Source organism: Pagrus major, chromosome 7 (genome assembly GCF_040436345.1).
Source record: "Pagrus major chromosome 7, Pma_NU_1.0".
NCBI classification, from domain to species: domain Eukaryota; kingdom Metazoa; phylum Chordata; class Actinopteri; order Spariformes; family Sparidae; genus Pagrus; species Pagrus major.
Genome location: NC_133221.1, coordinates 17,232,359 through 17,258,561, shown reverse-complemented (window position 1 = coordinate 17,258,561; position 26,203 = coordinate 17,232,359). Strand labels below are relative to the sequence as shown.

The window sequence follows — 26,203 nt, the reverse complement described above, 5'->3', positions numbered from 1 at the left end:
GAGAAACAAGTTATTTGTTTTTTGGGTCAGTTTGACAGATTGTATGTACTCTACCTCGGGAAAATAAATGTTAATGAATATTCTGGCTGTGCTTTTTACACCACATCTCTGACATACATAACAAGAACTTTCTGCTAGCCAAAAAACAATAAACATTTCTCCAAAAACTATCTTCTTCTGCAGTCGTGATATTAGAGACAACAGTGTGAAGAAAAAGGGAAGAACAACAATGCATATAACACTGGACGTGTAGCTCGGAGATGACGGACCTACATATTTCAATCTCTCTACTTCTTCCTCTATACCTCTCTCTCTCTCCAAAGATTGGCAGTGAAAACACCTAAGCGCTGACCTCATCCCTCTGATGTAATCGTGTTAATGGCTTTTGATGTGTTGTTGAGACTGAAATTAGGATTTAAGTGGTCCGGTGTCGATTCACAAACAGGAGACTCTCCACACAATGCTCAGATATTGTTTTACTGTATATTGATAGGGCTCAGGCACTGATGATTCATACTCAAGTGAAATCCATTCTCTGCCACGCTTCCATTTCACACTGAGAGGGGACCCCCTGAGCACCAGACGCTCCTTTGCCACGAGCAACTAACTGAGTGTTTGATTGAGAAATGAAAGTGTGTGCGCACACATAGAGTTCTCTGTCACTTCGCAGCAACGGAGTCATCTTTCATCACATCTGCCGTCTCACATTATTTCCTATTTTTCTCCAGGCATGTCCTTTTGTAACATGTTGAGTGTGAGTCATGCATCACACAGGTCGCTGTCAAACCCTGCCCTCTGGTCCTCTGGTGCATCGACCTGCTCTGAGAGAGGCTTGTGTTCATTTAGACTCCCTTACATATGTGTGTGCTATGTATGGGGCTATAAATCTTTGGTTGTGTGGTTGCAGAATGCAGAGCTCCTTTGTGCATCTGTGTGTTTGTTTAGCTTGATAGCTGAGCTCTGCCAGCAGCAGCAGCAGCAGCAGCAGCGTTAGTCATTTCCAGATCTGGCTGGAGGGCCATGGAGACAAACAGTACTGATGTCACCTCCCCACCAGGCTGGGTGCTCTCTCAGAGTATCACTGCTACTCCTCTCTATGGTCTTCACTAAAATGTCAGCTAAAAACCATGAATCATGGGCGGTCTCCATCCAGTCATTTAAGCTACAAAGATAGCTTTTTCTTGATGTTATTTCTACATGACTAAAGTGATGTGTGATGACAGATATCAGACGTTATATTGTATTAGATTTACAGCACATCGTGCAGACAGACCTGGGTGTTTGGCAGTGAAGTGCAGCCAATCAGCGAGTCAGTTATGTAGCTGGGGGACTGTAGTGTAGCCGGTGACAGGTCCTCAGGGCTTGCAAGGCGATCTTTCCACTCCTGCAACACACACACGCACACACACACACACACACACACACACACACACACACACACACAATGTCAAAAAACACAATAGAAATGAAATGTCTGCAGCACACAGAGGCAGCTGCGTGGACAGCACGAGTCACAGAACATGGCAGCGTGAGTTCCTGCAGGCTGAACCTGCAGTGCTGCTGTTATATAACAACATCACCACCTGCCATGATACTTAGTCCTCACTGGATCAACTCCACATCAAACCTGTCTCTGCTCATATTCCTGAACTATATAAACAAGCCACAGTCAGGGTGTTGGCTTTAGTTTGGATTTATGTGAGACTCAAGCTTTGTGTGTTTACATCAGAACCAGTTCATACGAAGGATCAATGTTTAATAATTCCTAATGAGTTTACTTACAAGGTGGTACAAAGTCAGCATGCAAAGCCTTGTTTGATTAGTTTGTGTGACCAAGAAAAAACACTTCTTACCAGTTCTCTGTGTGTGACAGGCAGGATGGTGAGAGTATCATCAGGCCTCATGGGGCTGCCCAGCTCCTGGCTGTGACTGTGGGACGGAAGAGGTAGAGGCTTTCCCTCAAGTTTGCGGACCTGACGCTCCCCTTTGGCAGTGGCCCCGGCGCTGAGCTTGCGCACAGGGTTCGTGAGCCACTTCTTCAGGGTACTCACAGAGCGCCTGGAGCCCGGAGAGCTGGGGGCCGAGCTACCTGATGCCTGCGGGGGCAGGGACGCCACAGAGGTGGAGATGCTGCCCTCGCTGCCTGCTGCCGAGTATGAGTCTGGTGAAAGGAGACATGGAGAGAAAACACTGAGTGGCTGAGGGTAATGTATAATGTATAACGTATAAAAACAATGTGGAGGAAGGCCCAATCCCGATGTCCCCCTAGGTGTTTCCGATATTGCTGTGCTGATGTTGTTCCAGGAACATGATTGCAACTGACCAATCAGGCTGCTGTGATGTCACAGCTTTAGGACTTCCTGGAACAACTTAGGTGTTGCTTGGTAAGTGATCGAATATGAGATGTCGCAAGGCCCCAAAATGCTATAAATAAGAATGGGAAAGCACTTTGAGACATTTAACCTTATGGGTTTAAGACTTTTTATTCCATTTCCATTTAGAATATTAAAAATTATTTTTAAAAAAAATGTAATTAAAAAAACATGAATATACAAATATAAACACATTCACTGAGAGATTTCAGGGAAGAACACTCTGTGTAATAGTTCAAAACCTATTACATTTTTTTGTTTTTTTTATTTAATAGACTGATTTTAGTAGTTTTCTCAGGCAAAGTCACAAATGTCACAAAAAGCGGGCTTAAATTGCTCAAAATGTCTGCGAGAGTCCTCATCCATCTGACAATTTGACAGCGGACAGCCCAACAGCGACTTATTGGGAACGCACTTCAAAGTCCATAAGTGTGGACATCGGGATTGGGCCGCAGACAACTGATATAAGGTCAAAGGGCAAAGTACAGCGGGACGCTCCACAATCAGATCTCAACAGTCAATAAATCAATTAATCTATGGACTAAAACAACAGAACAAAAAGAGCACTTTCTTTGAGGCAGTGATTTGTAACTGGGGGGTTGCAACAAGGCTAAAAGTATGAGGCATTGCTCAGCTCCGCTAACAAAGCAGGGACAAGTTTGTGACTCCCAGACAAACATAAAAGCTGATGAATCTACACCAAATGAATAAAATATAATAAGGCATATCTCGCCACCACATCTGCTTCAACAGTACAATGGTGGGTGAAGAAGTAAGAGGAGAGAGAATTTTGAGAAAATCTGTCTTGTAATGTAAACTTGTAATGCCTCTACTATAAAGGCGACATAATAGGGGCTTGAAAATGTCATTATCTACAAAAAGAGGGGGGGGTCCTGCTGAAAAACATTTGGAGACACTGCTTCAAGGCAATAGAGCTCCTGTTTGACGATTTGAAGGAAGCAATAGTGCTGGATCAGTGAGAGGTGATGGAGGACTGGAGGTCAGAAGATGTGTCAACATCAGGAGAGAAGAGGTAAAGAGAGAAATAAACAAAGAGTGTAGATATAAATAGCCTTCCCCTTCAAACACAGCTGTGCAGCTGTGAGCCGCATCATAAAAGACGCACTGTTCTGTTTATGTCGAGCAGACCATGGTTTTCAAATTGGAGCTGCACATCCAATCACATGACCGGCGTATGGCCGACCTTTAATGTGAAAGACACTGCAGGCCGTCTGCTGTACAGCGATGTCAGGAGGACATGGGAAGTGGGCTTGAAGGGGGGTGAGCTGAGACCGGACATCCACTATAATCCTCTGTAGAGGGGAAGATCCTTACTTGGGACTGTTTGTTTTTCTGTCTTGTCCTCCATTCCCATCCTGTCTCAACCACCCAACCCTTCCTGAGTCCTGAGATAGCTCTTCCTCTGACTTGTGTGACTGGTGTGTTTTATCTGTTGTGTGCACTTCAGTCATGCCCCCCATCCATCCTCTTGCCCCAGACCCAGCCTCTGACCTTTGACCACCACTCTGCTGCAGATGGAGAAACACTCTCTCCTGCTAACACTCCGCAGCTTCTTATCGCCTGAGTACAGCCGCTATTTCACACCAATTGTCAACTGAATGTGTCTTAAGTTTCCAGGAAAAGCGAGTTTGTGAATTCGTTGTGCATTTGTTTACAAGGGGACAACGCTGACCTCATTCCGGCGTTCCTGATGTGAGCCACGGAGGAAGATCTTATCACAGCACTCAGCAGTAAGAGCCCAGACTGCAGGAGCCTCACTGACACAGCGTGGCCCATTTTGTGAGTGTGCTGTCTTCAAAGGCAAAGCTGGAATAAATTCACAATCCCCTCCAGTGTTCATGCTTAAAGCGATTGAGCTTTTCCACACTTGATTCATTCAATTATTTCCCCTCAGAAATACAATAGCAGCCACTGTACCGATCAATGAAAATGAGCTATGTAAAAATGTCCCCTTCTCTTCAGTGCACAAACCTCAGTCACAGTGTTTGTGAAATGGCTAACCTCAAAGCAAAACAACTCATGTTCGTGACATCGCACCGCTGCCTGTGCATACAAACTTGGGTAAAATAAATGGTTTGTGGATCCTGGCTGCTAACAAAAAAAACCTCTAACTCTCTCTGTTTGTGTGTTTTCACCACCAAGACAACATTTCCTCTGTAATCTGTCTCGCCATACATTTTACAGGCCTTGTGCATGTGTGTGTGTATGTGATCCCAGGGTGGCCAATTTCCCCATCCTCTCTTCTGTCACTCCCACCCCCATCCACATGAAAGACTGGAGAGTGTAAGGAGATCTGAGCCTGGCAGGACGGCGGGGCGGGGGGTTGAACAGAGGGATGAGGAGACGAGGAGCAGAGAGGGGTACAAAGAAGGGAGACGGCTAAACGCTGCAGGGGATAGACGGAAACTTTAAACAAACACTGGGTGGGTCTGTCGACAGTAAGGACAACTTAAAGGAGACATATTACATTTTTTCGCTTTTTTCCTTTCCTTCAGTGTGTTATATAGGTTCTTGTGCATGTAAAAGATATTGAAAGTTAAAAAGGTCAAAGTCCAAAACAACCGAAGCTCCTCTCTCCCACAGAACACACACTCCTGAAACGCCTCCTCAGTAGTTGCACCTTTAATTTTGTGGCTTCCTGACATCACACTACGTCACACATTTGCATAATTTGCCCCAATCGGCTAGTTTGGGATAAATTAATCCAGCACAGTTGATCTGTTTTTGTTGGCTCAGGCGTGTGTGAGCTGACCAATGAGAGCAGACTGGGTATTCAGGAGGGGGGGCTTAAAGAGACAGGAGCTGAAACAGTGTTTCAGACAAAAGGAGAATACAGCTGCAGCAGTGGACAGTATGAGAAAACTGATGTGTTTTTTGAGCATTAAAGTTTGTAAACCTATTCAAAAATGAGCATAATATGTCTCCTTAAAAACAGTCTGAGTTCAAGCCTCTGCCCTTTGTGAAATGCCTTAGCTGAAGATGACTACAGGATATCAAGAAGGATCTGAAAGCTTTTGTATTTATGGCTGGTACTTTCAAAAAGCCTGAAGCAATGCATACACTTTCTCTGAGAGAAAAGAGTGAGGATGTGAAAATGATGCTGAGCACATGTGATAACCCCCGCCTCAGCCTCTCTGACCTCTGAATAGGGCAAGTCCTGGAGGTTTGTGTTTCCCCAGTGTTCCCTCCTCAGGTTCAGTCAGGCCAGGGTTTAGGGGTCACAGTGCAGAGACACAGCGAGTAACACTGTTCCTAACCAGCTCCAGACATCAGCAGAGATAGCTTATCAAAAAAAAAAAAAGATGAGGGGAAGAGAGGCTGACACACTCTGCGCCTGGAAGCAATTAGAATTGAGTAGAGACAGCAGCGTGGCTTCATGATTTGAAACGCCAGAATGACACAGTGGCTATGTCAAATGTATAGATTTACAACGTGCAGCGTGTACAAAATTGACTGGTTTCATCAGGAAGATTGTTTCATCTACACCCCACTGATTGTTATGTATATTCCCTGTTGACCCAGGAAAGCTTAATCTCAGCGTTGTTATGAAACCAAAACCAGCCATTACTGGAACATCTATAACAGCTTTTTCAAACTAACAGAAAGGAAACTGTAAAACACAAAGGGAGATGATGAGCTTCCCCTCAGAGCGGCATGCCTCCGCTCTCCCCACACATTGCAAGATGAGAGGAATTGATACCATTATACACCTACACAGAGGAAATCAAGCGGAAAAAAAGACAAATCCTTCCCACTCTCCCTCTGTCTTGCAGCGTGCTAATAGCACCTGGTGACATTCATCTCCATAATGGCGCTGCTAAGAAAAGATTACCCAGGCTGATTTTGTTAATGCAACTTGACTATTGTTTATGCGCTTGCGATAATTAACAGTTGAAGGCACAGGGCAAGGGGATTGCATCAAGCTGGCCCGATCTGTGGTGATCAGTTAATGCTGGGCTTTCACCAGTCGCCCACTCACTGTCTGAGAGGCTGAGAGGCAGCAGGCAGGCACGAGGCTCACCCAAAAAGTTTGCTCTGTGTAACTCTAGAGCCACGCAGGTCTCTTGTGCAAAGTAGTTCCAGACTTTGTCTTGATGTTGTTCACCCACAACAGTGAAGTTTGAATGTACTCATTGCCTAATACAGTCTAATTTAGGCAGTCCATGGCTCATTTGGTCAAGTGATCTATCATCTTATTATTTTAGTGCTGATAAGCAGCAACTTTTTCTTGCACCTATTAATGCTTTTGCCTCCATGTTTGGACTACTCATTTTAAGGCTGCAACTATCCCAACATTTTCTTGTTTTCATGATTGATTAAAGGGGCTCTGTGGAACTCCTGTGTTGTGCTGGAGCGTCACATACTTTGGACTGTCGTGGAAAACCTGACTCCGACCAACAAAACAAATCATCAACAGGCTTGCACAGACAACCCAGAGAGACTAGGAAATACCATTTTTCACGTCAAGTTACAATCCGCTCACAAATGACAAATAAAAAAGTATATGTAAGTTGCTATAAATTGTTACATTGAGTCCTTTAAAAGGAGCAATGTGTAAAAAATATTCACTTAAACATCCAAAAATCAACTAAAATAATCAACAGAATATATAAAATATGTCTATGTATTGTGTTGACGAGATATCTATACCAACAAGCTCCCAGCCCAGTCAGAGTCAGCTAATAGGACCACCATCTGCATGGCTGACTGAGCTAACCTGCTAACGGCAGGTACAGTTAGCAGCAGTTAGTGGTTTGATATGCTGCCCCCCTTATTGTTTGGTGTTTGACTCAGGCAGGAATGTTCACGGTTGAGGTAATGTTTTAAAGTTTTATTCACGTTATGTGTAGTCATGCTCTAAGACTTCTGGTCTCTGACCTCTGACTCTCTCCCAGAAGTTATAGCAGCAGGCATCCAAATGAAATGCAATGTAAAAATTACATTACAAAATTACATTACAAACATTATTGGAAATCTTTGGCATAATGTAAGTGCACAACTCAACAAAATGTACATTATAGAGCTCGTCTAGTCACTTTCTAGACATTTTAATGAAGAAATACTACACATCCATGTAAGTGATCAATTGATTCTCAGCAGTCTGAGAGTGGCCACCAAAGTCTAAAACACATTCACTTACCTCTAATGTAAGGCAGAAAAAGCAGAAAATTGTCGAAGTGGGAACCAACAAGCATCTGGCATTTTGGCTTGAAATTGATTTGATGTTCTTCAGTCTTTTTCATGTGATTTAAAGTGAACCATGTCTGCTCAACAAAGTTTCAAATTCAATCACAGCTGAATTGATTTATCCAGTTCCAGTCATGTGGAAAAGGGAAAACATCCGATGCAACATTCTCATGGGGGTTATGGATATGAGGTTGGATGTGATTGAATAAGCGGTATTTGGAACTGAAAACCAATGAGAAAATACGAGCACATCACACAGGCAGAGCAGCCTCAAGTGTGTGGGTGGATGTGCAGTCAGTGTTGGTCCCCATGAAGAAGTTTAGTCCAACTTCCTGCTATTGATCAGTTGTTAAGTGAGTGCTGCTGAGCCAACAAATCAGACTAAAAGCGTTGGCTGTAATGGAGCAAACTTGTTCACAGCCACTCCACTCTGGAGCTCTCTGTCAATCAAAATGCCTCTTGGGACCATACAAGCATTTTAGGCATCACTGAGCTCCTACAATACACACATGCAGACAGACATGCAGGTGCCCAGAACGGATTAACAAATGGCACATGCACATTTTTTCCAGGGTAGCAGTCCAGACGGGTGGCTGCAGGCTGTTCCATTTCTTTGGAACATCATCTATTGTCAGCACAAACAGGCGACCTGCTGATCACCAAACTGTCAAACATGTCAAATGTCCAGCTGAGTCTAAAAGACACGTAGAGCTGCCAATCAATGCCAGCACCTCACACATAACAGCCCCGGGGGTCTGACAGTGTGGCGGTCAAGACACAGACGGCAGCTTGCGTCATAGCTAACAACACAAAAACACAAAACAACACTTACCTTCTCTGTTCTCCCTCTCTTTTCATTGCCCTCCCCACCTTATGGTCTTCAGACCTTCAGCCCTCTACTTGTATATTACATTTCACCTACTCAGAGGAAATGGACACTCTTCCCATCAACTAGCAGGACCTGGGCTGCACTCAGGCATTCAGATGTACAGACTGAAAGACCTGTGAGACCATGAGGCACTTAGTATCTGAAGCATATGACCGGAAACCCTGTAACTGTCCTCTAATGAACTTGTAGAGAAACTCACTACACTTATAAAATCTTACTTACTGTACTTCTTCAGCTGTGATTCACAATAAAAAGATGACTTTAGAACGTTTTTGTCTCCTTTTTTCTCATTATATTCCATCCTGTCGGCCCCGGGCTGTTTTATGTGTATTCTGTTTGTGCCGCTGCTGATTAATAAATCCTGGCACTCGGCTGTTCTCTCTTTCTCCCGTCCTCCCTCTTCCCCTCCTCTCCATCTTGACTCTTACCCTACAACATGTACCCCTCCCTTTTACTTTGCTACCCTCTTTCTGCACTCTAACCCTCTCTTCCTCTATCTGCACTGCAGTGTTTTGAAGACTCTGTCGGTCCTGCCCTGGGATCAGGACACAAAGCAGCTCCGTCCTCTGATGCAATGCCCCGGCTCTGCCCCAAAGCTGCTGAGACCAGCACAAGCTCGACATGCAAAACCAACCAGCAGAGAACACAGTAACACAGGAGCAGAGGGAAAAGTACTTGGAATATCTCTCTTCCTTTCTCTTCCGCTTTCTTCTCTAGTGGTGATTTTGACTGTACGACTGAAACAACTGAACACACATCCTCTGAAATGATCAAGCTCTCTCTCCACTGAATATGAATGTGTATTTTAATGAGAGGGAAAGGCTAAGAGATGGGCTGATGGGGAGAGCAGGGATTATTCGTGATTTAGTTTAGCAGTAAATGAAGGTTAAGGCAGACAGATTGAAGCTAAAACCTCGAGTGAGAGTAGACGAGGAGACGCTGACGAAGAAGAAGGGGAAGAAGGCGATTAGGGCACATGCTGCCTTTTAAATATACTTGAGAGCATATAAGCAGGAAGTGTGATAGTTCCTAATCTTATGGATAAAAACATGTGTACAATAACACTGCTGCTGTCATCACTAGCTGCGTTTACATGGTCCCTAGTATTCCACTAATCATCATAGGTGACTTTGCTTCCAGGAGCCACTAAAATATGGCGAGGGCAAAACAGAACTGGTCTGAGGCCGAGACAACTTATGTGTTGGAGGTCTTACAGGGGCAATACGTAATTTTGAAGAAATTCAAACTCAGAAATTTAATATTTACAATATTAATGGGGTAATAATACAAACTCAGAAAAATACATTTTGCTGCTCTCAGGGGAAAATAAGGTCTCCAGAACACTGTCTGAAGCTAGAAAGGTGGCAGGGTCCGCCCAAAACTACACAGTGCACCTTTAAAGGCGTTAAGGATCACTGCACGCCTCAATGGCTGAAAGGCTCAAAACAAGTGTTTGAAAAGATGAACGAATGATACAAATCCACCGAACCACTGACCAAATCAAGAACTGCTGGAGAAGTTTGAAGACAGCCTACTAACGTTACAAGGCTAAAAGTTAAAATGGCGAAAGTGGTTCCGACCCAGGCAGACTTATGGATCATCTAATGGGAGAGCGACGATTGGTGAACATGACTCGTCTGAGGCTCCTGTTCCTGCTCAAGAGGACAGCAGCATTACTGGTAAATTCAATCTTGATGGCTAACGCTAACGTCACAACATTAGCTAACGTTAGATCAAAAAACATGAATGTGAAAAGTGAACTGAATCTTCTTCTGTTATATTTCTGGCGGATTAGATGCTTCACAGCAGGCAGAAAATAAATAATAGTAATATTCTGATTAAATGCTTGGGCATGTGAACACACATCTTTATTGGATCGCTTTATTTAGTGTCCATGTAAATAGTTAAGTTGGAATAAACTGTCCATGTAAACGCAGCTACTGTGTGTGTCATATGTGTGTATCTGTGTGCAGCCACTCTTGGAGGGACACTTTGCAGTCAGACAGACAAGTGAACAGAGATTTCCTGTCCTCCTACTGACCTAGTTTATGCAGACACACATGCAACACACACACTGCTGTGCTCCAGGAGCACAGAAGGAAATACGTGGTAGACACAGAAGCGACACACACAAACAAGCCATCAGGGTCGGTCTCCTGCCATCAGCTCTCTCAGCCCGGCTCTGTGCACGGCGTATTTTTCATCAGGGTAAAGCATCAAAGCAATGCCAGTCACAGGAAAACAGGCCTGAATAGACGATGCTGGCATTAATCCTATTGTCTGTGGAACAATGAAGAGTGATTCAGACACTTCTCCTGATGAGGGCTTATGAAACAACCCTCAGTGATAGATAGATAGATAGATAGATAGATAGATAGATAGATAGATAGATAGATAGATAGATAGATAGATAGATAGATAGATAGATAGATAGATAGATAGATAGATTACAGTTGCTGCTCCCTGTTGATAATGCACTCACCATCTTTACCGAGTTTTCTATCACCTTTGTCAAAAAAGGATGAATCAGCATAAGTAGGGCAGTGGCGATCTCGCCGCAGACACTGTTTTGTCCTCAGCGGCTGCTATAGGCTCCTGGCAGTGTGAGACTGCGACCATGTTTGTGGTTAGTGGGCCTGAAAACTCCAGACATTCCTCCAGAACCATTCAAAGAGAGACTTGCCAAGTTCCTGGCACCATCTGCCTTTATTTGCCTCAATGTAAGCTATGGGGAACCAAACGCACACACACACTCAGAAATGCAGGGGATTTGAGGCTCCAGTGAGGTCGATTTCACACTGATATTAACCAACGGGGCTCCACGGGATCATACGGAGATACTAATCGTGAGTCACTTTTTTTCATTTAATTAAAGGGGCGTTCCAGCACTTAAGTTTTGCGCTGACATTTACCAAGAATGGTCAAAATCAAAGCAGCAGAGAGTGAGATATCTATTCCTAACACCTAGTCTCTAAGATCTTTGGATTTCAAACTCTGAACACCTGATCCTACATTACCCATGATGCAACTCAATGTGTCCATCATTAGTATGTCCTCCTGTGTGGTAATTTCACAAAACACCAAGTCCAAAGTTTGCAACACAAGTTTTCTATTTATTTCAATTTAAACTTTTCAAAGCTCCCTGCATACAGCAAGTAATGGATGAATTCTTTAAACCATTGTATACTTTTCAAAGTAAAATATTTTAGTGCTATAAATTCAATGGTCAAAACTGCATATTGAATTGCTTAAATAAAATTTCCATTTATTTGGTCGCAGTCTCACACTGCCAGGAGCCTATAGCATTTCCATGTATTCAGAGTCACAGAGGACATTATTAGGCTGTTTTTAAGCTCATCTTCATGTGTAAAATCAGTGGCATGTCCCTTTAATCCCCTTCCTCCTCACACAGACCACCACTCGTCTGCATGTGCCTTAATGATCTCTCTACCCATTGACGTCAGCAATCGTAGCACCTCATGTTTCCCATGCTGCTCTTGGGGTAAATATTATTGATCACAACTGAGCCATCAGAGACACAAGATCTTTGCCTGTCTGCATGGACATAAGTGAGTCTGCACCTTGTTGTTTGTGCCTCACACAGCCGCACATCAAGGTTTTTGTGTCCATAACACAAACATAAAATAGTTTGACGTCTGAAACTTGGGTTGGAGAAAACAGAAAATAGATTACCTCAGAGTTACCAAGTAGACTATTAAATTTAAGTTGTACGAGCTGCTCGGATTCCTTGATTTTTTAAAAAGTAAAATCACTTTTCAGATCAGATTTTACAGTGTATACAGATGTTTGAGTCATAACAGAGTTTTGGTGATCAGGAACAAAGAGGAGTCATTAAAAGGTCAGTATGAATCTGGATATATGTTACGCTGCCAAAGTACACAGTGGTTAGAAAATCACACAGACCTGATTTTACGGCTTGAGGCTTTAATCAAGGTTATTTCACATGATCTCACAAACTTATCTTGCTGGGCTTCAGGTTATGTGCTAGTGGGCTGAACCACAGTGGTTCCAACCAATCGGTACGCTAGGAGGAAGGACTGTTTGTTTGAAAACAACAATGGCGGCTCCTCAAGATGTTAGCATTGCTGCTATAGCATTAGTTATATCAGAACTGGACCATTTATTTAATAAGAAAATAAAGAATGGCAGTGAAGTTTTTTCTCGATGGAAAAGATGTTTTCACTTTTCTCTCAACTGGCTTCTGTAAGAGTTTGACTTGGCAACTATCTCACTGGTGGTAGTGTTCTTCTGCTGTTGATCTGAACAGTTGAAAGTGCTTGTGATAGACAGTGATAGACAGATGGTTCATCCAATCACATGCCAATTATTTTAGTGCCTGCCCTTTTCCAAACAGTTTCCGAGGATGACTTCCCAGAAGGTTCTGTGGAACAAACCATCTGGCGTGTCAGGTTACCATCAGGGTGGCAGTATTGTTAGTAAACTAGTGCTGTCAAAAGTATTGAAATATATCGATGCATATCAATTCTGAATATTTGAAACCGTTTTAATACTTGTTTTTTGAAGTATTTAATAAGCCGCTATCAGCTCCGCTTTCTCTCTGTCTTCTCTCAACGTTGGCACACACACAAATTATTTTTAAAGGTTTGATCTAAAGAGAAAAAAACTAAGAAGTGTGATATTCAGTGTGAACTACAGTCATTCTGCTGTTCTCTGCTACTAAAAAAGTGGCCAACCTTGGTTCTATTTATCTTTTAATAAAAATCAAAAATTGTATCCCCTCAATGTTGTGTAAATATTATCGGATATTGATATGTTTTAGGGTATTGTATTGAAGTTAGAAATTCTTGTATCATGACAACACTATACTTCACTTTATATCAACTCCTTGATTTGCAGTGGTGGAAACTACACTATATAGTTCTGGGTAAACAAGTCTTATCTTAATTTATAATAATACATGATATACTTGTTGATTTACTGTGTATTACCCATATGAAAGGGTTTCAAACTGTATGTCCCCACTGAGCATGACAGCATTTGGTCGAGAAAATGTGGGATGTCAAAGCACTTACATGACCTTGCAGTGTGTGTTTGTTTGTGTGTTTGTGTGTGTGTGTGCCCTGATAATCATAGTGATGATCAACACTACCCTTTCAGCCTCTTTAACAGCAGGCAGCCAACATGCACACACTCACACACACTGTGACTACTGTTGATTATAACTATGATTATCTGGGCGCGCACACAAACACACACACACACACACACTTAAAGAGAGCACAGTGCAAATTAAAAGCGATTGTGATTCCATATGGCAGCTGTGGCAGTGCCAGTCAGGAGGCCTGTGAGAAGAGCTGTGGAGCCTGCTGGGCCGTGGGGATGTGGAGCCTTTCCTCCTGGCCCCAGTCTGCCTGACAGCTCTGGCGCTCTCAGCTCTGGGCTCTGGGCTCTTGCTGTTTTTCACGCTGGCTGTATACAAGGTCACATCTCTGAACTGTAAGTAACCGAGGCTACTGTAAATGAGTCGGAGGTGAATCGTGGGTAGGATTTGCTCGGACCGTCTGAACTGAATTCCTCCAACGACGAAGCATTAAACCACAAAACAAAGCAAAGAGCGTAGTGTGGCTCTTCATGCTGATCTGGCGCACTGTGTTGACCTGATGTAAAGACGTGCTGCTACTGTTATCCTCAGTCAGACTTGATGGGCTTTCCAGACACATATTCTTGTTCCTTTCCATGGCTCTCCACCTCACTCTCCCCCACTCTGATCACCATGGCAACTAAACCCAGAAGGGGAGAGAGTGTGTTTGTGCCCACATGTGTAGGTTGATTTCTTGTCTTGCTGATGGCTAATCTTTTGCGTGGTGGTCCCCTCATGTTGCTCATATACACACACACACATGCAAAAATAATTAGCACAGATTCACATAAATATTTATACAGTAATACAGTTTTTATGCTTATTTGTAAAACAATGCAGTACGCACAAAAGGATGCTTTTGAAAAGCTAATTCCAAATTCAAGAAAAGCATCTGCACCTGTCGGCTTTTGTCCATTTCAGATTGAGTCCTGCATTCGGAGCAAAGAGCTCTCCATATGGCCATTAAGAGGCTGTCTTATGAATACGCAAAATCCATTCAAGTGTTACAGGAAGAATGGAGCTCAGGTCCACCTGTAAATCCATGGTCTATGTCTATGGATTGAACAATGTAGACTAATTTATGGAGTTTCAATCCTGGATAGATTCAGACGATCAATAGAAAGGGTATAAATATTGGCAGGTGGTTGCTGCAGTCCCTAAAAAATGCAACCTCATTGCTCACTGATCTGCTTTATTTTTTCCTCTTTGTCAGCAGGTGTCATTTTCAACCCAGTCGTCGGAATAGAATGTTGGCAATGTACATTTCTGCAAACCACAGATATGTTTGAAACTTTGCATGTCTTTACATTGCAACTTTACTTTTCTTTAAGTTTAGGCACAAAAAACACTTGATTAAGGTTCGGAAAAGATCATGTTTTGGCTTAAAATAGCAGTTTTGGTCGCCACAAACAGGAGATGTCATGAGATCTCTTTAAAAACACCCAGTTATGTTGCCGCAAACGCAGCTGGAGATTTTCCAACTTGTCGTAAAAAATATCTGTTTTTTTGTTGCCACAAACACAGCTCAGAATTGTACCGAGGTCTCCTCAAAATTATCCAGTGGTGTCACACTTATTAATGTTGAAACACAGTCTCGAAATGCGGTCACTGAGAACGTGAAATGACAGGTATTGTCGAAATGCCAATATGGCGCATAGCTTATGACACAAATGTGAACGTAGCAGTGGTTTGCAGAAACATTAACCCATTTGCAGATCTAGATCTCTAAACAAAGCCGAGAAAATTCTATTAGTGCTTTTGAGCTGTTACCTTTTGGTCGTAGGTTTCGGTACTCAGCTTCAAAAAACAAGAGAAAACAGTCATTCATACCACAAGTGAATAAATCGTTCAGCAGGTCTGGTTCATGACATATTATTAATTTTAGTTTTGTGACGCACTGAGGTTGGTTTTAGCCTACAACTTGAGGGATTTGTGCAATATTGTGAAACTGTGATATAACTCTTGTTTATGATTGCTGAACTTCATGTTTCATACCCTGTTGTTTGAGGGATCTGTGCAATACTCACACTGTGATACATATGGTGTCAATTTGTGATTTGTTGAAGTGTCTTTTTATCCTGTTTTGTATTGTCACACCAAATGGAGTTATTATAACTAAGGTTCAGGAACCAGACCACGCCGCTCCTCCTCACTAATCTGACACCCAGGCCCAGCCAATCCAACCACCTGCATCTCATCAACCTAACCACTTGAGCCTCATCAACCTAACCACCTGTGTCTCATTAACTCAACCACCTACGTCAACCTGATTCAATCATCTGTGAAACTTATATAGGCAAGCCTAACCAGTGTTCTCCCGTTCGTCTCAAGTTCTGACAACCCTCCCCCCCAGACCCTCTCCTTTTCACTATCCTCTCTCACAGGATCGCCGGCAGCCCAGCCTTCGACATCGCCATCCCATGGCAAGAAGATCCTCCAGACCGGACACCCAGGCCATTCCAGCACAGGAACCACGGGGGGATGATGAAGCCACGCTGACTAAGACATGCGCCCATCGAGACATTCCCTCATTCTGAGTCTCAACCTCCCTGGTTCCCAGATGGTCAAGCCAATTGGCAACCCTACTCATATCCTAATAAAGTAACCTAGCCCCAACATTGTTATCCTGCCATCTGGGCTGTGATTTGAGTTTTACCACTGAAAACATAATTCTTATATTGCCTGCAGGTAAAGTCGCTAACTTAACTATGATTGTCTTAGTTTTGCTGCTGCATTGCTGCAACACAGAGCATCTGTCGTCCTAACCACAAGGCAACAATGACTGATTTAACCCCTTAAGTATTGGCAGTCACAGACTAGCTGCAGGCTATCTCTGAATGAAGAGCTGGGTAATAATCGATGGTGCCTGCTGACAAGTGACAGTCAATGTGGTCTGTGACCAAAAAGAGGAAAACAGCTCAATCTTGGTTTGCTCACAGTGTTGTGGAGCAGGCAAAGGCAAGGGGTAGAAGTTTACTCTGGAGTGCAGGAACCTCTTGGAAATGTTTTGTTTAGTCATTCGGTTTCCACTGAATTTCCCAGAAAAAAACATCTTGAACTTTTCACATTCTTCTACAGTTTTTTACTGGAGTGAACAGAGCCCTGAAGCTAGGTCAGCATTGTATATTAGTTTGGAAAGAGTCATAATTTACCCAGAATCGATTTCAATCAGTAAGTAATACTTAAAATGCCCAGTAATTTAGGAAAGCCTGTAGTCAGAGAGAGTCGAAGAAGAGGGAGAATTCAGGTCAGTAGTCAACACAAGAGCAATACTCTATAGACTGAGAGCTGTAACATGTGCCACTAACGAACTGGTTGGAAGAACAAGTTAACCCTTCCCAGACACAACAGGCAGTCATTCTCATGGTCGGTAAGCAGCGAGCGAGCACACTCAGCTCATCTACAGTCAAAGCTCAAGCTAACTTTTTCAACACAACACCGCATCTCTTTCAATATTGTCACTTTCCATTGTTTGCTTTGCTTTGTGCACTGTTTTGGAAAGTTTCTCAGCGAACCCTCTATCAAGTATCCTCCGGGGAGAACTGCAGAGGAAAGGAGCCGCAATCAGAGTACCTCTCTACTCTGTCAGCCTGAGGGGACACTGAAGTAATCGCTGTACTCAACCTGTTGCTAAGAGTTACAGTAAGCATGCTCCAACCCTGCTGGGTGAAAGTGAACAAGTTTTGGGGTTTTTTTAGATCAGGATAAGAAGAGTAATAACCGTGTTTGAGTATGGTAAGAACAAATGTCATGGACGCCCCTAAAGACTCCAGACATAAAAAGACCCATATGGGCTGAAAAGTGGGGGTAGAAACGCAGGGGGAAGTGGCTCCTCTCCCCCTCTGCGCTGTAGGAGAATTCTTTCTAAACAAGGTATGGAATGCACTCCTGTGTTTCATAATTTGTTCCCTCATTCTTCTCCTCTGCACGTTTACAAACAGAGCCCAGAGGAAGATGAAAAAGAGAGGGAAAGAGAGTCAGAGTTAGAGGAGGAGGAGAAGAAGTGCACGGGAGCACTGGAAATATGTCAGGGCAAGGCCGTTTAGCAGAGCAAAAAGGAAAGGCGAATGAACTGTGAAAAAGGAAGATGGTGAAAATAGTGAAAAGGGGAGAAGACATCATTAATAACCGTCTGACTGGCTGTATGCCGACCAGTGTGAGTGAGAGAGAGAGCTGGGAGAAAGGAAGAGGAGGAGGAGGAAGAGAGAGAAAATAAGAATGCCCCAGGAATGATCTTAATGCTCCACTTGGTGTTCACATTCCAAGCTGGCAAATCATGCAACATTCAGACCAAATATCAGACGATTTCCTCGTCCAGCTGGGGAAACTGGGAGCACTGGGTTGCTCCAAACTTCCTTGTACTTCCTCTCACTCCATTTCTGTCTCTCTGCCTGTCTGTCTGTTTTTCTACTGCATGTGCGAGAGAAACAATATGGAGATCAGCTGCACAGCAGAGAAGAGACAGGGGGTTGGGTGGGAGGGCAAGAGGAGATGACGAGGTGGAGGGTGGGCTAGGGTGCAAAGTTTAAAAATATCTCAGACTGCCGGACAAAAAGGCTGGGCCACAGCAGTCCAGCAGGAGCATACCTTCAATTTCAGCTATTTTTGTTGCTTTTTCCATAATGTCTGAAGTCTGCCTTATAAGCTGATGACAAAGACGCTCCTCCAGCTGAGACATAAAAAGACACGCCGTTTCTGTCACGGCAATTTTCCCTCACGTTTGCCAACGCGGCTGCTTTACGTCAAAAGCACACTGATATCAAAGTTATTCATGGGCCTTTGGGTCACAGGTTAAAAAAAAAATCTGGGGATCAAGGTCCTGTGTCTGAAAGCAAACACGCTGCTGAAGTGCCCCTGAGCAAGACACTGAACCCTGCTACCACCTCCATACACTCTCACTAGTCTGAGAAAGAGAACAGGAATCATTTTCAGACTGTGTTCAAGTGTTTTAGTTTAAAATTGCCTGGAAATTGTAGCAAATGAGCCGTTTGATGTTAATGAATAAATTCACAAAGCAGTGCAAATTAAGTAGAGCTGAAACAATTTAACTGATCAGCTGATTGACAGAAATTATTGCATTCAATTAATCTGTTTTAAAGGGGCACTACGTAGTTTTGGAAAAGGAACTCAAATTAAGAAAGGTAAAATTTACAATATTATCATAATAATACAAACAATTTTTATTTGGTGCACAGTATTTCCATAACTGAATAAACAAGCTGTCCTCACAGGAGAATAAGGTCCCCAGAATGCTGTTTAAAGCTACAAAAAGGAGCCTGCAAAAAAAAGTAAAACATTATGAAATCGTGTTGTCCTGTGATGTTTATTCAGTTTCTTCAGTCATGAAAATCAATCAATGAATGAAAATTTTTCCTTGCTGATTAAAATGTCTCTCCCACTTCTCGCACTCTGATTTTTTATGCACCAATTTGTGCTTTTTCTGCATCAATTTATATTGGAAAAGGCTTAATTTATGTAAAAACACAAAATTCAGTCCTCTGATCCTTTCATGCATTAATCGGGGAGGGCAGGTGGACTAATCCATGATTTCTAAATATCCAAATATCGAGAGGGACCTGTTCGCTCAATCCCCTCTGAAATCTACGTCTCTAGTTATGGCATGTGTGTTTACATGTGTGTGTCTATGCATTGAACACACAAGGATAAGCAATTTCCATACGTGAGGCATTTATAGTTCCATTTCATGTTCTTTGAATTAAAAATGTTTGTTTTTCTCTCTGTGCTCTTGGTCTTTGACATTCAACCATGTAAGTATTTATGTGTGTGTGTGTGTGTGTGTGTGTGTGTGTGTGTGTGTGTGTGTGTGTGTGTGTGTGTGTGTGTGTGTGTGTGTGTGTGCGTGTGTGTGTGTGTGTGTGTGTCATTGCTGGGGGGGATCCTTGTCCTAACTCAGTGCATGCATGAGTCAACACTCACAAATAAACACGCTCACAGATGCACAGGGAACACGTATAGATGCACAACGCATGCACGAGGCAGCACGTAGCCCATTTCCTTTCTCAGAGGAACATAAAGGAAGAGATGGATAAAATGAGCGAGAGAGTGATAGGAGTAGAGAGACAGAAGAGGTGGATATTTTGGGTGCACCGATGGAGAAGTTGTTTTAGTTGCTGGTACGACTGCAGCCAAGTCATCTTTAACCTAAACTCAGAGTCACATTTAAAGCTGCTTACAGCCTCAGTGAGGCAACAGAGCAGGTCAGGGACATGTTGAGAAAAACACAGGCAAATTACTAAAGATACCTGTATGAGTGTGTCTGTGTGTGTGTGTGTGTGTGTGTGTGTGTGTGTGTGTGTGTGTGTGTGTGTGTGTGTGTGTGTGTGTAAGAAAAGAGAGAAAAAGAGTGAAAGAAATTAAAGCTCAGATAAACCTGTTACTGTTAATCAGCTCAGCTCAGCCTTCCTGTCAAACTAAAACATAAAAATCTCTGCATCTTTCTTTTTTTTTTTAATTTTCCTCAATTATTCTTCCCGAGGAAACCCTCGCATGTGAATAGAAATATAGTTGACATGCAGTACATTAACTGTTTAGTTTGTATTTACCAATAAGTACAAAATGTACATAAATTTATGTTTTTTGAATGTGTACCCATTTCCAATCTCCTTCAAGAGGTCTGTTCATGCATTTCTTCTCTAAAAGTCTTAATGTCTTTCTTAAAAAACTGTTGCAAACGCATGCCAAACCAATTTTAAATGCATGTCAGAAGCGCATTGTCTGATTCGTTTCCATAATTTGCCTAAAGCCACTAAAAAATACATTTTAGATATATTTTCTATGACACATTCAGGTTATGTGGTTTTTTTGGGCCACATTTAGTCACACAAACACTGTGCATATTTTAACATGGCCTAAAATGCATTCTCGGATGATTTTGTCGATGATAATTTGAGCGAAGCATGTTTTTAAAAAAGCTGTATAATCAAAATATATTAATTTCCATATGGGCTGACAATCTGCCTTGTATAAGTGTGTCCTTATCTTTTTTTGTTTTGTTTCCTCCGTCTCTCAGGCAGCGTGTATGTGTGTCAGATTTACCTCAGGGTGCATCCCAAATACCACTGGATGTGTGGGAGGCTATGCTGCAGTAAAGACGCCATGTAGAAATGATTGTGTTGGCTCAGAATGCAGTGGCATATATCATGTTTAACATTACCATGTATGTATAAGGAAAACACTGTCAGTGTCATCATTAAGAGTCCGTACAGGAGCTCTGTGTGAAATTCTTTGTTTGAAAGTCGCTATTTGATCCTCAAAAACAGTTTATTCAGTTGTATTAAGTTGGTATTAGGAGCAACACCACGTCTCCCTCACAAATTAAAGGGATAGTTCACCCCAAAATAAAAAATAGATATTTTTCTTCTTACCTGTAGTGCTATTTATCCATCTAGATTGTTTTGGTGTGAGTTGCTGAGTTTCGGAGATGTCGGTTGTAGAGATATCTGCTTTCTCTTAAATATAATGGAACTAGATGGCACTCAGCTTGTGGTGCAGAAAAAAATATACTTTCTCTATTCAGTAATCATGCCCTCTATAATCCAGTAAACCTTTTTGTGAGCAGTCTCATGCAGGAACTACTTCCTTTCTACCAAACTACACACACCAACCATATCACTGCACAGAGGGAATGATGCATCTACTCATGGACAAGAGTCTCCTGCCAGGATTTAAACATTAATGGTGTCCTACTCAGCTGCACTGTAATGTCCACGAGTAGATGCATGCTTCCTTCTGCACACTGATACAGTTGGCGGGTGTAGTTTGGTAGAAATAAAATTACATGAAACTGCTCACAACAAGGTCTTTGGATTATCTTGAGTGACTGGGCCATAGTGTTGCCAAATGGGATGTGTTGAACTATCATACCAGAGGCTTAAAATGATCGTATTGTGAGCAAAATTATCATGCACAGGTCGTAATCACTAGAATAAATGGGTGTATATGTGTAATATTACAGAATTTTAAAATATTTTTTGACCTGCCTGCAAATCTACCCACATCTTTTTTGTTTTTTGTTTATTGATTATTATATTACTATTGCAGATTACGTTCATCATCATTTTTTTGCTGTTTTGAGCATCGAAAGTTGAGTGCTCTCTAGTTATAATCAAAAGGAGGCTGATAACTCCAAAACTCTGCAACTCACACCACAACAATCCAGACAATAAATAAGTAACAAAGTAAGAAGAAAAAATATCTACATTTGACTCTTGCTTTACAAATAATTTTCAGTACACAACCCAACAGGTTGTATATCCTCCCCCTGGCCCTACGGAGACAGTTCACTAAGGAAAATATGAAACAATGACACACCATCTACTTCAAAATGGTTTGTCAACAGTATTTGCTGGGAAGCAGACCTCACTAATGGCCTTCCGGCAGCCAATCTGCTAATGTGCCGTGCAGAGCGACACTGACATCGGAGCAAAAATGATCCATGCTTTTCTCGTTTCATTATATCCATCTCTCCACCTTCTCTATCACATCAATAATCCCACCTCTCCCCTCCCCCTGCGCTCTCATTTATATATTGTCATTTACTTCCTTTAACTCAATTTTTCATGCTTTCTGGCGCTGAACCTGCAACACACACCTTGCACCAACACCTATATGCACATTCACACATTACTTTGCTTAGCTAAGGACTCCACTGCTTGTGTTTCATTATGCATTGATTAAAGTGGAGAAAAAAATGTGTGGCAGGATAGTCTGCATGTATAAACGACAGAATCCATTGATTCACCTGTTTTTCTGACGCACTGCAGTCCCCTTTCTGCATAAAAGTGAATTGGCTAGACACAGGAGTGATGGCCATCTTTATTCTTTAATAGGATCCCCTTTAGCTTCCACAGAGTAGTTGTTTATCTTCCTGGGGTCCTCTTAAACACCAAAACTACAAGAAATACAAACTAAAACCACACAGTACAACATGACGATTAGGAACACCAACCAAAATAAACCATCTTCAAGCATTCGGGCATTTAATCTGAGTGACAGCATCTGAAATTACTTGAAGTTTAATCATTTATTCGCTGATTGCTTCATGTGTTGGTCTGAGTGCGAGCGTGTGAATGAAGGCGTACGCCGGGCACACATATGGTGTGACATAATGGCATACTGCACTGCGTGTCATCCTGCAGCGCACAAGTAAGTGTTATTGTGCCTAAGTAGGGAATGAATCATGCAGTACGCTATAATTTCCTCTTGTGTCAGTGGAGTGGCTTTTACAGAATCAATGAACGGGTTGTAGATGCAGACGGCCTGTCAGTGAGACAAAAATGACTTTGAAGAGGAAATTCTTTGTTCGCTGCTGAGATCAGAGTCATATTAGAAGAAGCCATTATTTTGTATTTTAACACTAATTATCACAGCCTCAGCAAGCCTTACATGGAAAAAAAAAATCTACAGCAAAACTTTGATTATCTAATGCCGAGACACGATTGACCTGCTAGAGTATTGTCTTGAGGACCTTGGCTAGTGACCTGCATTGTTCAGTGTTTTTCCTGTAAACACCACAACAGAAACTACAGGGCTCTGAGTGTCAGTTCAGCTCATGCTCCTACTGGAGGCAGCCAGATGCAGTAAAAGAGTTTGAAAAGTCAGAGCTATAAGAAAGAGGAAATCCACCACAGCTGATGGTTTTTCCCCTGATATCATGTTAGAGTGTGTTGTTTTGGGGAATAAATGTTAAAAAGAAGAGAAGGATCTTTATTGACTGATCTTTTTCATGTCTAAACAAACTAAACAAACTCTCTCAACTGCCACCTTTCTAGTCCCAAACGGTGTTCTGGGGACCATATTTTCCTCTGAGAACAGCTTGTTTTTTCAGTTATGGAAAAGATAAACATTTCTGACTTTGTGTTACTACCTCATTAATATTGTAAATATTAAAATTCTGATGTCCTCTCCAAAACAACATAGTGCCCCTTTAATTATGGAAACTGATGATTGGAGAGGACTGTATGTAGAAATATAGAACATAGAAATGTACTTTGCATGCGCTATGAGGAGGTTTTATGGAGCACACAGCTTCGCATGAATAGTTAAGTTCCTCACAGAGACTACTGTAGCTTTATAATGTGGCTTCCCTGGAGGGGGTAGAGCGCTTTTATTTCTCCTGCTCAGATTGTAAAACGAGATCAAGAAGGTTTCTGCCTCTTACTGTAAAACATAAAACATCTCATCTTGGACCTGATTTCTTAGAGGTTGTTTAAAACTTCTGGATTGCTTGGTGTTTATTGAGATTTCTTTTAATAGCCTCAAATGTTTCATTCTTCCAATCCCCCGCATGTTTATACATTATGGTCTTAAAGCGTGCGTGTATTTGCTATGATAACATGGCAGAGGTGCAGAGGGGAGCTGCAGGCGATAGAAAAGGAGAATATCCATTACATAAGAGATTAAACTGGAGGAATCTGAGGTATGTATCCAACAACGTTGGCCAGTAATATGAAAGTTGACTTCATGAACCTCCCCTCATGTACAGAGCCTCAGCAGGTAGGCCCACTGTTTATCCCTTTGATGTCGGCTTGTAAAAGGGGAACAAACACACAGCTTGTGTCATTTAGTGTGCAGTTGTTGTTTTAACTTTGCCTCCGAGCTGCAGCGATGGAGGTCATGTGTGTGCACAGGACAGGAAGACAGGAAGACAGATTTGATTTCTGTCTTTTAAAGCTTGTGGGTAGATGTTGCACTTCTACCTGCAAGCTTTGAAAGTTCTGTTTAAGCTCTTGTTGCGAAGACTGCTTGCACGCTCACCACCAGCCGTGTTGTTATTACATATCGTGCCACCCGCTGCTTTTACTCAACCACACTAAGCTAATGGGCCACTGCTATTCCTGCTGCACTTCATTACAACAAACAGGAGAGTTGGAGGGAGAAAGACACACACACACACACACACACATACACATACACAGAGGGAGAGTGAGAGAGAGGGGAGATTACTGATGTTTTGTTCAGCTTCACTGTTTGGGGTAGAGGAATGTTTCAGAGTGGTTCAGTCCCCCTGTGTGTTTCATCCATCCACGTGCTGCACATACCCAACTGACACACACTCATCATGATGAGAACACACACACACACACACACACACACACACACACACACACACACACACACACACACACACACACAGATAACACACACTCCCTCTCTCTCTTTCCTTCTCTATCTCTAATGGAAGAATGTTTGATGCTCGCTTGTCCTCCTCCCCTGTTCCTCACAGTGTAGTCATCTGTGGGAAGGACTTTTTATTTTTCTCGCCCGCTCTGATGTGTATGTGACACACATCTGTTGCTTTAGCTGGAGGCAGAGGGAGAGAGCAGGCGAGAGGATTGGAGGCTTACACTCAAAGCATTAGCATACGCTCGCTGGGAATGGAAGGGGAGATAAGGGAGAGGTGGGTGGACATGTGAGAAAATGTGGAGGAGAAGACGAGCCAGCGAACGCGGAGGTATTATTATTATTATGATTAGTTATTGCTTCCTGTTCAGTGTGATCAACGAAAACACACACACACAGAAAGCATTTCTTAAAGTACAGCACCAACCTCAGGGCAAAGAACTTAGACTGATGATGACAAACTCAATGAACATCAACATTTTCTGTGAGTGTGTGGGTGTGACACTGACCTCTGACTCGGGCATAGCAGCAGCCACACTTGACCAGGACTTTACGGAACAAGTGTTGGCAGCCACAGCCTCGGTGGTGGCGATGGTGATGGTGGCCCCCTTTCATGCTGTTGAACCATGAGCAGAGGTGGGCATGGCCCGGCACTCTCTCCCTCTCCCTCCCCCTCTTCTAATTTCCTCTCTGTCTCTCTAAAGTCCCCCTCTCTCTCACATACACAAGTAGAGGTTCACTCCTCAAAGTGTAAATCCCCAAAAAGGTGTCAGTTGATCCTTCCTCCTCAGTTGACCGAAGACAGACTTAAAGCCCCAGACTTCCAGACCGAGAGGAGGGTAAAAAGAGTCCACAAAAAGCAGCAGCAGTCAAGAGGAAATCCACACTCACGGGGGTTTCTTTTCAGCCAAAGAAACATTCCAGCAAGCTTATTTTGAACGTGCTCCCTTTGCTCTGTCTCTCTGCTTTTCCCGTTTTCTTTTTGGTGCTGAGCTCTCTGCCTCTGTGAACTGCCTGGTCAAATGACACACTAGGAGACTGCTTCGGAGAGAGAGGGAGAGAGATAGCGAGGGAGAAAGGGAGAGAGAGAGTAAGGGGAGGGGTGAGAAGGGTGGAGTCTGCAGCTCCAGTTGCTGGCTATTCCAGGATAACGTTCCCACTCTCTTAATTTTTCTCTCTTCCTGTCCTCTGTTTCTCTCCTCTCAGCTGGTTTTTCCTCTGTTTCCTCGCCCAGCTGTCTGTCTGCCAATCCAACTATACAACTCAGAGAGCAGATGTAATGCCACGCTGAGTGAGGGCTGTCCCTGGAAATAGTAACACCCAGGTCTGTTATGATACATAAAGCTATTTACAGAGGGGAGGCCATGTTGGGTTGTGGGTATCATGTGTTTTCCAGTAACAGTGTCATCATCAGTGTGTTTCTGGCAGTTAAAGAGTGTGCGATCACTTCATGGATCAGACGGGGTTTTC

The 26,203-nt window shown here is 42.8% G+C and overlaps 1 protein-coding gene across 2 annotated transcripts in view; it reads right to left on the bottom strand.

Moving 5' to 3' along the window:
* The window catches only part of arhgef25a (Rho guanine nucleotide exchange factor (GEF) 25a), a 42,279-nt gene extending 16,567 nt beyond the window's left edge, over nt 1–25,712 (bottom strand). For both annotated transcript variants that reach the window (XM_073471056.1, XM_073471057.1), the window contains exons 1-3: nt 25,243–25,712; nt 1,854–2,161; nt 1,274–1,384 (exon numbers count right to left, since the gene is read on the bottom strand). In XM_073471056.1, the coding sequence (XP_073327157.1) occupies nt 1,274–1,384; nt 1,854–2,161; nt 25,243–25,348 (525 nt within the window). In that variant the 5' untranslated portion in view covers nt 25,349–25,712. The remainder of the gene's footprint in view (nt 1–1,273; nt 1,385–1,853; nt 2,162–25,242) is intronic.
* Between the last annotated feature and the right edge of the window lie 491 nt (nt 25,713–26,203).